Source organism: Pristiophorus japonicus, chromosome 1 (genome assembly GCF_044704955.1).
Source record: "Pristiophorus japonicus isolate sPriJap1 chromosome 1, sPriJap1.hap1, whole genome shotgun sequence".
In the NCBI taxonomy this organism is placed as follows: Eukaryota; Metazoa; Chordata; class Chondrichthyes; family Pristiophoridae; genus Pristiophorus; species Pristiophorus japonicus.
The window spans coordinates 58,202,153-58,216,835 of record NC_091977.1 but is presented as its reverse complement, the minus strand read 5'-3'; the positions used below and the strand labels follow the sequence as shown (position 1 = coordinate 58,216,835).

The following is a 14,683-nucleotide window of genomic DNA, read 5'->3' as shown; positions in this document are numbered from 1 at the left end:
ACGATTGAAACTGTTTAGCTTTGTTGTGTTGCTGGGGTGGGCGAGGAGGTCAAGAGGATGGCGGTCAACAAGGGCGGCCAGACAGATGGGATTGGGGAAGACAAGCAACTGCAGTCTGACCACATTAATGAATGGCAGCATCTCGATCAGCAAAGACTCAAAAGGATGAATTTCTAATGATTAATCTCTAATGATTAATCTTTAGATCAGCAAATTGGAATAATCAAATCCTCATGAATCCAGTAGTGAATTAAACTAAATTATGGCTATTTACTTATGCTTAATTCATTGTGCACATTTACAAGTTGTGCTTTATTGCCTAGTAGGGCTTACTTTGTTGAATATGGGGCAAAAAGCATTATATACTCTTGGTAATGATTCTCAACTTCGTACAATCGCTTCAGAGCGAAACGCCATTGTTTATGCTTTTGTCCAACTCTTCAAGAACAAGATTTTCACACCGTTTACAGGCATTTTTCTCTGCTCGGATTGTGTTGCAATCGTCTGTAGCCTCCGAGTTGGTAGTTACAGGATCTTGGCCAATTTTGTTCTGCGCTGTTAGAATGAATTTGTTCGATACCCGATGAGAATAGGTCTCTTTATGCTTGACTTCAGAAGAGCAGAGCTGAAACTTGAAGGCAGCTTGGAACCCTTGCCGAAAATTCTCATTGAAATAGCCATAGATGATGGGGTTGACACTGCTGTTGCAGAAGGCTAACCAATGGGCAAAGGGGTAGATGTAGAAATTGATTATTCTCAACTGATAGTGCGAGAGCCTTGCATAGTCAGACAGCATCATCAGAGTCCAGAGCGGGAGCCACGACAGGGTGAACAGCAGCGCTACAATGGCCAACATCTTGATCACCCGCCGCTTCTTTTTAGACACGATATTGCGATTTTCCTGGCGAGACACTTCGCCAACAGGCATGCTGGTTTTAAACAGCGTGATTCCTATCCTCGCATACATGATGACTATGAGTGACAGAGGGGCCAAGTAAATGTTCGAAAATAAAACTGTGGTGTAAATCTTTCTCATTTTCGGTGTTGGCCACGCCTCGTAACATTGATAGTAGGGATAGGTTTTCATAGGGCTTCGGACAATCCTTACATTGTCAGGCAGTTTGGTCACTTGCAGCATTATTGCAGAAGGACACATTATGGAGACAGCAAGAACCCATATGACAGTGATGATGATGGTTGCAACAGTCATGTTCAGCTTTTGTTTCAAAGGGTAGACAATGCATCGGAACCTGCAGAATAAATAATAAAAAAGGAGACACTTGTTTAATGTCCAAATAATTTCCACAATTTGTATATTCGGGGTATACATTTACATCTAGGTTTAGGTTAGATGTCAAGAGGTGTTTTTTTTCCCAGAGTATGGTGGCCCTCGGGAACAGGCTGCCACCTTGTGTGGTGGACGTGGACTCCCTGAATACCTTCAAGCGAGAGCTGTATTTGTTTCTGGCTAGGGCAGAGATCGCCTCTCACAGAAGATAGGTGCTGCAGGGAATTCAAATCCAGGGTGATCTCCTGGACTAGATTCGATCGCCTAGATGGGTTTGAGAAGAATTTCCCAGATTTTTCTCCCCAGATTGGCCTGAGTTTTTTTAATCTGTTTTTTTGCCTTTCCCAGGAGATCACATGGTTTTAGGCGGGGGTGGAGTGTATATGTTGTGATACTCTGCCCGATGGACCAGATCGTCTTTACCTGTCCATCATTTTTCGTATGGTTGCATAGAAATGTATAGGACTTTCAAAGAAATCCATCTGGCTGCTCCCAGGGGTGGATTGGGTCCCCCGGAAAGCCTGAAGGATTCTCACACGATAACATGGAACCATTCACAGGGGCACTTGCATGTGGATAGTCTGCCCCCGGCAAAAACTAACATCTTGGCCAACCCCCTCTTATTAAGGAGCCATAGGTTTTGCTGCCCCACAAGTGGCTTCCCCACCTGGAGATGCTGCTGGAATTCTTACTTCGCTGTTTTTCAAGAGTAAGGTCCATTTTTTGAACAACTTTCTAACTCATGATTTGAAAAGAAATACTGCGGTAAAAGTGGAATGCATGATTTGATTCCCAAATAATTTCAGAGAGCAGTCAGGTCAATGAGCTCCAGTAAAATGAAAGCAAAACTTGCCCAAGTTTTAAGAATTCCTGGCCCAGTCTCGAATTCCTGGAGTGCTTAACGGGAGTGTGAGTGTGGAGGTCATCCAAATTCTAATTATAGATAACCCCACAGGAGGGGGTGGTTCGGCCCGACTGCCTGCCTCTCTTCCGCGACTACGTTTGCAGCCGGGTGTCCCTGGAGATGGAGCATGCGGTGCCTACTGGTACGCTCGAGGCCTTCTGCCACCGAGAGATTGGAGTGCTTCATCACCCACCACAACCAAATTTTAATTTGATTTTGTTAAATTTCCTTTAAAAGTTTGTTTGTTTAATTTACAGTTTATGGGTTGTGCCCCTTTAAAGGGGAGGGGGGGGGTGGGGGCACTATCTACCTTCTAATTGGCAATGACATGTTATCAATTAAAGTAATTAACATTAAAGAGGTAGATTCCTCGAGGAGGCGGGAGCTCGGAGCAGCGCGAGTCCGGGGTCGGCGAGAGGCCTATAAAGGCCAGCGGGAGCTCGGAGCAGTCAGTCGAGGAGGCGGGAGCTCGGAGCAGCGCGAGTCCGGGGTCGGCGAGAGGCCTATAAAGGCCAGCGGGAGCTCGGAGCAGTCAGTCGAGGAGGCGGGAGCTCGGAGCAGCGCGAGTCCGGGGTCGGCGAGAGGCCTATAAAGGCCAGCGGGAGCTCGGAGCAGTCAGTCGAGGAGGCGGGAGCTCGGAGCAGCGCGAGTCCGGGGTCGGTGAGAGGCCTATAAAGGCCAGCGGGAGCTCGGAGCAGTCAGTCGAGGAGGCGGGAGCTCGGAGCAGCGCGAGTCCGGGGTCGGCGAGAGGCCTATAAAGGCTAGCGGGAGCTCGGAGCAGTCAGTCGAGGAGGCGGGAGCTCGGAGCAGCGCGAGTCCGGGGTCGGCGAGAGGCCTATAAAGGCCAGCGGGAGCTCGGAGCAGTCAGTCGAGGAGGCGGGAGCTCGGAGCAGCGCGAGTCCGGGGTCGGCGAGAGGCCTATAAAGGCCAGCGGGAGCTCGGAGCAGTCAGTCGAGGAGGCGGGAGCTCGGAGCAGCGCGAGTCCGGGGTCGGCGAGAGGCCTATAAAGGCCAGCGGGAGCTCGGAGCAGTCAGTCGAGGAGGCGGGAGCTCGGAGCAGCGCGAGTCCGGGGTCGGCGAGAGGCCTATAAAGGCCAGCGGGAGCTCGGAGCAGTCAGTCGAGGAGGCGGGAGCTCGGAGCAGCGTGAGTCCGGGGTCGGCGAGAGGCCTATAAAGGCCAGCGGGAGCTCGGAGCAGTCAGTCGAGGAGGCGGGAGCTCGGAGCAGCGTGAGTCCGGGGTCGGCGAGAGGCCTATAAAGGCCAGCGGGAGCTCGGAGCAGTCAGTCGAGGAGGCGGGAGCTCGGAGCAGCGTGAGTCCGGGGTCGGCGAGAGGCCTATAAAGGCCAGCGGGAGCTCGGAGCAGTCAGTCGAGGAGGCGGGAGCTCGGAGCAGCGTGAGTCCGGGGTCGGCGAGAGGCCTATAAAGGCCAGCGGGAGCTCGGAGCAGTCAGTCGAGGAGGCGGGAGCTCGGAGCAGCGCGAGTCCGGGGTCGGCGAGAGGCCTATAAAGGCCAGCGGGAGCTCGGAGCAGTCAGTCGAGGAGGCGGGAGCTCGGAGCAGCGCGAGTCCGGGGTCGGCGAGAGGCCTATAAAGGCCAGCGGGAGCTCGGAGCAGTCAGTCGAGGAGGCGGGAGCTCGGAGCAGCGCGAGTCCGGGGTCGGCGAGAGGCCTATAAAGGCCAGCGGGAGCTCGGAGCAGTCAGTCGAGGAGGCGGGAGCTCGGAGCAGCGTGAGTCCGGGGTCGGCGAGAGGCCTATAAAGGCCAGCGGGAGCTCGGAGCAGTCAGTCGAGGAGGCGGGAGCTCGGAGCAGCGTGAGTCCGGGGTCGGCGAGAGGCCTATAAAGGCCAGCGGGAGCTCGGAGCAGTCAGTCGAGGAGGCGGGAGCTCGGAGCAGCGTGAGTCCGGGGTCGGCGAGAGGCCTATAAAGGCCAGCGGGAGCTCGGAGCAGTCAGTCGAGGAGGCGGGAGCTCGGAGCAGCGTGAGTCCGGGGTCGGCGAGAGGCCTATAAAGGCCAGCGGGAGCTCGGAGCAGTCAGTCGAGGAGGCGGGAGCTCGGAGCAGCGCGAGTCCGGGGTCGGCGAGAGGCGTACCGGTGCAGCTACAGGGAGAAGGCAAAAAAACAAAGGTGACGTCACAGCCTAGGGGGTAAGTGATTGGCTGGTGATTGGTGAGTAGTTTTTCTTTTTCTTCTTATATTGGTCAGTAACTTTTAACATTGTTATTACCAGTTTAAGTGTATCTAAGGGTTAAGACATGGCAGGAGAGCTCGGTCGGGTGTTATGCTCCTCCTGTACCATGTGGGAACTCAGGGACACTTCCGGTGTCCCTGACGACTACGTGTGCGGGAAGTGTATCCGCCTCCAGCTCCTGACGGTCCGCGTTACGGAATTGGAGCTGAGGGTGGATTCACTCTGGAGCATCCACGATGCTGAGAATGACGTGAGTATCACGTGTAGTGAGTTGGTCTTACCGCAGGGAAAGGGTCCACAGCCAGATAGGGAATGGAAGACCAGCAGGAAGAGTAGAGCAAGGAAGGTAGTGCAGGGGTCCCCTGCGGTCATCCCCCTGCAAAACAGATACACCGCTTTGGGTACTGTTGAGGGGAATGACTCATCAGGGGAGGGCAGCAGCAGCCAAGTTCATGGCACCGTGGCTGGCTCTGCTGCACAGGAGGGCAAGAAAAAGAGTGGGAGAGCGATAGTGATAGGGGATTCAATTGTGAGGGGAATAGATAGGCGTTTCTGCGGCCGCAACCGAGACTCCAGGATGGTATGTTGCCTCCCTGGTGCAAGGGTCAAGGATGTCTCGGAGCGGGTGCAGGACATTCTGAAATGGGAGGGAGAACAGCCAGTTGTCGTGGTGCACATTGGTACCAATGACATAGGCAAAAAAAGGGATGAGGTCCTACGAAACGAATTTAAGGAGCTAGGAGCTAAATTAAAAAGTAGGACCTCAAAAGTAGTAATCTCGGGATTGCTACCAGTGCCACGTGATAGTCAGAGTAGGAATCGCAGGATAGCGCAGATGAATACGTGGCTTGAGCAGTGGTGCAGCAGGGAGGGATTCAAATTCCTGGGGCATTGGGACCGGTTCTGGGGGAGGTGGGACCAGTACAAACCGGACGGTCTGCACCTGGGCAGGACTGGAACCAATGTCCTCGGGGGAGTGTTTGCTAGTGCTGTTGGGGAGGATTTAAACTAATATGGCAGGGGGATGGGAACCAATGCAGGGAGACAGAGGGAAACAAAAAGGAGCCAAAAGCAAAAGACAGAAAGGAGAGGAGGAAAAGTGTAGGGCAGAGAAACCCAAGGCAAAGAACAAAAAGGGCCACTGTACAGCAAAATTCTAAAAGGACAAAGGGTGTTAATAAAACAAGCCTGAAGGCTTTGTGTCTTAATGCAAGGAGTATCCGCAATAAGGTGGATGAATTAATTGTGCAAATAGATGTTAACAAATATGATGTGATTGGGATTACGGAGACGTGGCTCCAGGATGATCAGGGCTGGGAACTCAACATTCAGGGGTATTCAACATTCAGGAAGGATAGAATAAAAGGAAAAGGAGGTGGGGTAGCATTGCTGGTTAAAGAGGAGATTAATGCAATAGTTAGGAAAGACATTAGCTTGGATGATGTGGAATCTATATGGGTAGAGCTGCAGAACACCAAAGGGCAAAAAACGTTAGTAGGAGTTGTGTACAGACCTCCAAACAGTAATAGGGATGTTGGGGAGGGCATCAAACAGGAAATTAGGGGTGCATGCAATAAAGGTGTAGCAGTTATAATGGGTGACTTTAATATGCACATAGATTGGGCTAGCCAAACTGGAAGCAATACGGTGGAGGAGGATTTCCTGGAGTGCATAAGGGATGGTTTTCTAGACCAATATGTTGAGGAACCAACTAGGGGGGAGGCCATCTTAGACTGGGTGTTGTGTAATGAGAGAGGATTAATTAGCAATCTCATTGTGCGAGGCCCCTTGGGGAAGAGTGACCATAATATGGTGGAATTCTGCATTAGGATGGAGAATGAAACAGTAAATTCAGAGACCATGGTCCAGAACTTAAAGAAGGGTAACTTTGAAGGTATGAGGCGAGAATTGGCTAGGATAGATTGGCGAATGATACTTAGGGGGTTGACTGTGGATGGGCAATGGCAGACATTTAGAGACCGCATGGATGAAGTACAACAATTGTACATTCCTGTCTGGCGTAAAAATAAAAAGGGGAAGGTGGCTCAACCGTGGCTATCTAGGGAAATCAGGGATAGTATTAAAGCCAAGGAAGTGGCATACAAATTGGCCAGAAATAGCAGCGAACCTGGGGACTGGGAGAAATTTAGAACTCAGCAGAGGAGGACAAAGGGTTTGATTAGGACAGGGAAAATGGAGTACGAGAAGAAGCTTGCAGGGAACATTAAGGCGGATTGCAAAAGTTTCTATAGGTATGTAAAGAGAAAAAGGTTGGTGAAGACAAACGTAGGTCCCCTGCAGTCAGAATCAGGGGAAGTCATAACGGGGAACAAAGAAATGGCGGATCAATTGAACAAGTACTTTGGTTCGGTATTCACTAAGGAGGATACAAACAACCTTCCGGATATAAAAGGGGTCAGAGGGTCTAGTAAGGAAGAGGAACTGAGGGAAATCTTTATTAGTCGGGAAATTGTGTTGGGGAAATTGATGGGATTGAAGGCAGATAAATCCCCAGGGCCTGATGGCCTGCATCCTAGAGTACTTAAGGAGGTGGCCTTGGAAATAGCGGATGCATTGACAGTCATTTTCCAACATTCCATTGACTCTGGATCAGTTCCTATGGAGTGGAGGGTAGCCAATGTAACCCCACTTTTTAAAAAAGGAGGGAGAGAGAAAACAGGGAATTATAGACCGGTCAGCCTGACCTCAGTAGTGGGTAAAATGATGGAATCAATTATTAAGGATGTCATAGCAGTGCATCTGGAAAATGGTGACATGATAGGTCCAAGTCAGCATGGATTTGTGAAAGGGAAATCATGCTTGACAAATCTTCTGGAATTTTTTGAGGATGTTTCCAGTAAAGTGGACAAAGGAGAACCAGTTGATGTGGTATATTTGGACTTTCAGAAGGCTTTCGACAAGGTCCCACACAAGAGATTAATGTGCAAAGTTAAAGCACATGGGATTGGGGGTAGTGTGCTGACGTGGATTGAGAACTGGTTGTCAGACAGGAAGCAAAGAGTAGGAGTAAACGGGTACTTTTCAGAATGGCAGGCAGTGACTAGTGGAGTGCCGCAAGGTTCTGTGCTGGGGCCCCAGCTGTTTACATTGTACATTAATGATTTAGACGAGGGGATTAAATGCAGTATCTCCAAATTTGCGGATGATACTAAGTTGGGTGGCAGTGTGAGCTGCGAGGAGGATGCTATTAGGCTGCAGAGTGACTTGGATAGGTTAGGTGAGTGGGCAAATGCATGGCAGATGAAGTATAATGTGGATAAATGTGAGGTTATCCACTTTGGTGGTAAAAACAGAGAGACAGACTATTATCTGAATGGTGACAGATTAGGAAAAGGGAAGGTGCAACGAGACCTGGGTGTCATGGTACATCAGTCATTGAAGGTTGGCATGCAGGTACAGCAGGCGGTTAAGAAAGCAAATGGCATGTTGGCCTTCATAGCGAGGGGATTTGAATACAGGGGCAGGGAGGTGTTGCTACAGTTGTACAGGGCCTTGGTGAGGCCACACCTGGAGTATTGTGTACAGTTTTGGTCTCCTAACTTGAGGAAGGACATTCTTGCTATTGAGGGAGTGCAGCGAAGGTTCACCAGACTGATTCCCGGGATGGCGGGACTGACCTATCAAGAAAGATTGGATCAATTGGGCTTGTATTCACTGGAGTTCAGAAGAATGAGAGGGGACCTCATAGAAACGTTTAAAATTCTGACGGGTTTAGACAGGTTAGATGCAGAAAGAATGTTCCCAATGTTGGGGAAGTCCAGAACCAGGGGTCACAGTCTGAGGATAAGGGGTAAGCCATTTAGGACCGAGATGAGGAGAAACTTCTTCACCCAGAGAGTGGTGAACCTGTGGAATTCTCTACCACAGAAAGTAGTTGAGGCCAATTCACTAAATATATTCAAAAGGGAGTTAGATGAAGTCCTTACTACTCGGGGGATCAAGGGTTATGGCGAGAAAGCAGGAAGGGGGTACTGAAGTTTCATGTTCAGCCATGAACTCATTGAATGGCGGTGCAGGCTAGAAGGGCTGAATGGCCTGCTCCTGCACCTATTTTCTATGTTTCTATGTTTCTATGACCTCCCACACGCACCCATGCAAAGCTCTGCACCAGGAGCACAGATTGGACAATCTACCCTGAAGCTGAAATAACCAAGACTGGAATGGTTCAACTCCATTGTGACTATCAATTATGATGATTAAATCATCAATTGGAACCACTTAAACCATCAGCCCCCTTTTTAAACACTACATTTCAAATGATAATAAAAACTATCAAAAATGTATCAAATTATTATTTTGTTTTCTGTATTCACTGTGCACACCAATACCCCCTGTGCTGCGGGAATGATTCGTGCTGTGGAGACAACTCTTTTCAAATACATTTTTAAAATTCTAAATTTACATTCTAATTTTAAAAAGCTGTGGTGCGATCCAGAAAGCTGTTTAGACCAGCAATGACAGGGCACTTGGAGACAGCCGGAAGAATTGGAATGGACATAGTGAATAATGAATAATAAAGTCTTAAATTGAGTTGTGTCGAGGAACAATAATAGACTAGCGTTTATAACACAACTCTGTTATTCTGCTTTTCACGATTGGATGCTAACCTACCGAATTTAAAAATCTGATTATTGAGAGATTTAAAAAAATGCTGGGTTACACTCCATTTACCTTACAGAACTGCCATCAACAATAAGCCTGACTACAGCGGTAGGTCGAGGAGGCGCTACTGCCTTTTCTGAAGCCGCTTTAATTTTGCATTAGCGCCTTGCGAGTGCTGCTGAGTAGCCAGGAAGGCTCATTAGAAAAAGAAACACCGGAGTCTTTGGGCAATGGCACACTGCTTGAAATCTTTCCCAACACAGGGCCACTATTGGGCCAGTTTCTAGGATGTTTTACGAGACTTGATTCTGCAAAACTGGTTGAAGAGCTTCTGGAGCTGCCTCATATGGGCTCACAGGATATTTCATGAATATAATTTACACAAGCTCCCTGCACAATTGGTGTTTTCCACATGGACTGTGGCAACTTGGGGATAAGGCATGCGAGTTTACAGACGTTAATCAAAATTTAAAGGGTGCAGTCACTTAAAGGGGCATAGATGCATATGGGGATAAAAATGTTGGAGTATTCCAGGCATGTCAGAGCACATAGGGAATAAGGGAAAGTGTACCCCCACTTCCGCAAACTCATGCCTATTATCATCCTGCTTTTATGTTTTGTCCCCCCGAATCACTCACTCATTGCACATCATTGTCTATGGAACTACACGAACATGATACACAGTAGTCTACAATGCAAGATCTGTTTGAAGGCGTGTCTTAGATCCAGCTTTCTAACATTTGTCCCTTATCTGTCATTCTATAGGCCAGGAAGAGCAACCTGTTCACATTGCCCGTGGCCAGAGCAAGGCAGTATCATGCACCCCTCCCGCGACAGTTTGCTAGCACCAACACAGCTACACATCCTGTGATTGGAGCATGGGCAAGTACAGAGGAGCGGCGAGGTCAGGGCGAAGGAGCAGCGAGAGATTGCAGAGCAATATGATCGGGGCCCAGGAGAGACGTGGGCCCAGGGGAAGCATGAGCCAGCCCACACTGCGCTATGTGTGCGCACTAGGTCCGTACAGCAGAGCTGGTCTCTTGTTGTCTTGGTTAACCCTTGCTACTGGATCAAGACCAAATGCTGTCAAGCCTGTGTGGTGGCTGGTGTGCAATGACCACCACATGTTAAAAAAATCCACGCACAGGCATCTTCCACCCTTCAATATACAGTTCGGGACCTGGAATATTAGGTCCTTCATTGAAACACCTGTGAACTCATTGAACTCACCCCTTTTTGGCATGGAAGCAAGTCATCCTCGATTTGAGGGACCACCTAAGGAGAAGAAGAAGACGCACACCCTGTGATTGGAGTGTGGACAGGTACAGAGGAGCGGCGAGGTCAGGGCGAAGGAGCGGCGAGAGATTGCAGAGCGATGTGATCGGGGCCCAGGAGAGACGTGAGTTCGGAGCCCAGAAGACGCAGCTGTGAACATGAGGTAGTACCCCTGTTTGGGGCAGAGTGAGATAGTGAGCAGTAGCAACTGATGGAGGCAAAGAAGAGCAGGAAGCTGCACGCAAGATGGTCATGTGGGTGCAATCTACAATGCCCTGCACTCTTAGGAACCCGATCACCCAAAACAAGTTCTGTGCCCTATCGTGCTGATGACTCCTTTCCTTAGGAAAAGCAGTGAAGCTTTTGGCACCTATAAATAAGGTGTCTGTCACTTGCTTGACACATCTGTGGATAGCTGATTGACTAACTTGGCATACATTGCTGGTGGCGGTTTGAAAGGATCCGATGACATAAAACTGGTGAACTTGACATCCATGAGAAGAGCTATCTCTGAAAAAGAACTTCTCTGCACATCAGCCTCAAGGAGATGACACAGTACGGTGGTAGTTTCTACTGTGAACCTAAGAAGGTGAAGATATGTCTCCTCTCAGATGCCCAGGTAAGATGATGTGGGTTTTTAAATTCAAATTCTGAGTTAAGGATGAAAGAAAGAACTCGGATTTATATAACACCTTTCGCAACCTCAGGCCGTCCAAAGCATTTTACAGCCCATAAGTACTTTATTTTTGAAGTGTAGTCACTGTTGTAATGTAGGAAATGTGACAGTTAATTTGCGTACAGCAAGCTCCCACAAACAACAATGTGACAATGACCAAATAATCTGTTATACTGATATTGGTTGAGGGCCATGGGATAGCACTCTTGCATCTCAGTCAGAACGCCATGGGTTCAAATCTCACTCCAGAGACTTGAGCAAAAATTCTAGGTTGACACTTCAGTGCAATACTGAGCCAGTGCTCCACTGTTGGGAGGTGCCACCTTTCGGATGAGACATTAATCTGATGCCGCTTTCTGCCCCCTACGATAGACATAAAAGATCCCATGGCACTATTCGAAGAAGTCGACAACATTTTAACCTCAACCAACATTAAAACAAATGATCTGGTCATAATCGCACTGCAGTGAGTGGGACCTTGCTGTGCACAAGTTGGTTGCCGCATTTCCTACATTACAACAGTGACTACACTTCATAAGTATGTAATTGGTTGTAAAGTACTTTGGGACATCCTGAGATCATGAAAGGTGCAACTCTTTCTTCTTTAGGACCCAGCCCTACATTGTGCAGTCTATTCTCTATGATCATGCTTGACAAATCTTCTAGAATTTTTTGAGGATGTAACTAGTAGAGTAGACAAGGGAGAACCAGTGGACGTGGTGTATTTGGACTTTCAAAAGGCTTTTGACAAGGACCCACACAAGAGATTGGTGTATAAAATTAAAGCACATGGTATTGGGGGTAATGTATTGACATGGATAGAGAACTGGTTGGCAGACAGGAAGCAGAGAGTCAGGATAAACGGGTCCTTTTCAGAATGGAAGGCAGTGACTAGTGGGTGCCGCAGGGCTCAGTGCTGGGACCCAGCTATTTACAATATACATCAATGATTTAGATGAAGGAATTGAGTGTAATATCTCCAAGTTTGCAGATGACACTAAGCTGGATGGTGGTGTGAGCTGTGAGGAGGATGCAAAAAGGCTGCAGGGTGACTTAGACAGGTTAAGTGAGTGGGCAAATGCATGGCAGGTGCAGTATAATGTGGATAAATGTGAGGTTATCCACTTTGGTGGTAAAAACATGAAGACAGAATATTATCTGAATGGCAGCAGATTAGGAAAAGGGGAGATGCAACGAGACCTGGGTGTCATGGTACATCAGTCATTGAAAGTTGGCATGCAGGTACAGCAGGCGGTGAAGAAGGCAAATGGCATGTTGGCCTTCATAGCTAGAGGATTTGAGTATAGGAGCAGGGTGGTCTTAATGCAGTTGTACAGAGCCTTAGTGAGGCCGAACCTGGAATATTGTGTTCAGGTTTGGTCTCCTAATCTGAGGAAGGACATTCTTGCTATTGAGGGAGTGCAGTGAAGGTTCACCAGACTAATTCCAGGGATGGCAGGATCCCATATGAGGAGAGACTGGATCGACTGGGCCTGTATTCACTGGAGTTTAGATGAGAGGGGATCTCATAGAAACATATTAAATTGTGATGGGACTGGACAGGTTAGATGCAGGAAGAATGTTCCCAATGTTGGGGAAGTCCAGAATCAGGGGCCACAGTCTAAGGATAAGGGGTAAGCCATTTAGGATCGAGGTGAGGAGAAACGTCTTCACTCAGAGAGTTGTTAACCTATGGAATTCTCTACCGCAGAGAGTTGTTGATGCCAGTTCGTTAGATATTTTCAAGAGGGAGTTAGATATGGCCCTTACGGCTAAAGGGATCAAGGGGTATGGAGAGAAAGCAGGAAAGGGGTACTGAGGTGAATGATCAGCCATGATCTTATTGAATGGTGGTGCAGGCTCGAAGGGCCGAATGGCCTACTCCTGCACCTATTTTCTACGTTTCTATGTTTCTATGTCACAATAGTAATACTGGTGATGGATCATGAAAGTCAAGTGAGCTGTGTGCACCAAATTACGAACATACGAACATACGAACAATGACGGACAGGTAAAGACCATCTGGCCCATTGAGTCTGTCCCACATAAGTGCGATACCTTGTGTATCACAATTTATACACTCCACCCCACCCAAAACCATGTGATCTCCTGGGAGAGGCAAAAAAAAGATTAAAAACCCAGGCCAATTTGGGAAAAAAAATCTGGGAAATTCCTCTCCGACCCATCTAGGCGATCAAAACTAGTCCAGTAGATCACTCTGGCCATTAAATTCCCTGCGGTACCTAGCTTCTATAAGAGGTGATCTCTACTGTAGTCAGAAACAAATCCAGCTTTTGCTTGAAGGAATTCAGTGAGTCTGCATCCACCACATGAAAGGGCAGCTTGTTCCAGAGGTCTACTATTCTCTGTGAAAAGAACCACCTCCTGATATCTAACCTAGATCTAGCCTTATACAACTTAAATTTGTGCCCCCTGCCTAACCTATTTAATTGAAATAAATGGTCAGCTGGAACACTATCTATTCCCTTCAATTACTTATAAACCTCAATCATATCCCCCTAAGTCTACGCTGCTCTAAGGTAAAGAGTCTCAACTCTTTTAAACTATCTTGATAACTAAGATGCTTTAGACTTGGAATTAGTCGATTGGCCCTCTTCTGCACCCTTTCCAGAGCCTCAATATCACCCACCATGTGAAGAGACCAAAACTGAACACAATATTCCAAGGGTGGCCTGGCTAAGGTCTTGTACAAGGATAAAAAGTACGCCTCGTCTTATACTCAATTATCCTATGGATACACCCCAATACCCTATTTGCTCCAGCTATCGTTGCACAGCATTGCTTGTGTAACTTTAACGATATATGCACTAGAATGCCCAAATCTCATTCTATCTCACCTCTTTAATGCCTTTTCCTGGATGGTGTATGAATGTTGAGCATTTGCCCTGCCCACATGCATAACACTGCACTTATCTAAGTTATACATCATTTTCCTGTCATGAGCCCAGACTCCCAACACATTAAGATCTGCCTGAATCAGACGAGCCTTTTCGACAGTTCTAGCACTCGCACAGATCTTGGTATCATCTGCAAATTTTCAAATTGTGCTGCCAACCCCTGAATCCAGATCATTAATAAAAATAGTAAAAAGCAACGGTCCCAACACTGATCCCTGCGGGACACCACTGGTAAACGGTCTCCAAACAGATCCAAATCCATATACAACTACTCTTTGCCTGCATCCTGCCAGCCAGTTCTGTATCCAGCACAAAATATTTCCCCTATTACCAGAGGCTCCGATCTTATAGAGGAGCCTCTTGTGCGGTATCTCATCAAAAGCTTTTTGGAAATCTAAGTAGACAATGTCTGTTGCGCTTCTCGCATCCATCAACTTTGTAACTTCTTCAAAAAATATAATTAGATTGATGAGACATGACCTCTTTTTTATGAAGCCATGTTGGGTGTTCCTAATATGTCTCTCCCTTTCCAAGTACAGGTATTCGCATATTGCATCCCTTATGATTCTTTTAAGCATATTCCCTATTTCTGATGTTAAACTGATGGGCCTATAGTTACCCGGGTTTGCCTTGTCACATTTTTTAAAAATGGGGACCACATTAGCCTCCTTCCAATCTTTGGGAAACATTCCAGAGTGCAGTGAGCTGTTAAACATACAGGCCAGGGGTTGGCACAGCACATGACCTTCGGATGGATATCATCCAGCCCTGCTGCTCTATTTTTAAGTTCTTAATTGTTTCTAAAAAAAATGCTTA

The 14,683-nt window shown here is 47.8% G+C and overlaps 1 protein-coding gene across 1 annotated transcript in view; it reads right to left on the bottom strand.

Annotated features, from left to right (window-relative positions):
• Positions 1-237: 237 nt before the first annotated feature.
• Positions 238-14,683, bottom strand: part of LOC139279856 (neuropeptide FF receptor 2-like) — a 38,431-nt gene continuing 23,985 nt past the window's right edge. Inside the window, exon 3 of the mRNA XM_070899167.1 lies at positions 238-1,250. Coding sequence (XP_070755268.1) covers positions 401-1,250 — 850 coding nt within the window. The 3' untranslated portion in view covers positions 238-400. The remainder of the gene's footprint in view (positions 1,251-14,683) is intronic.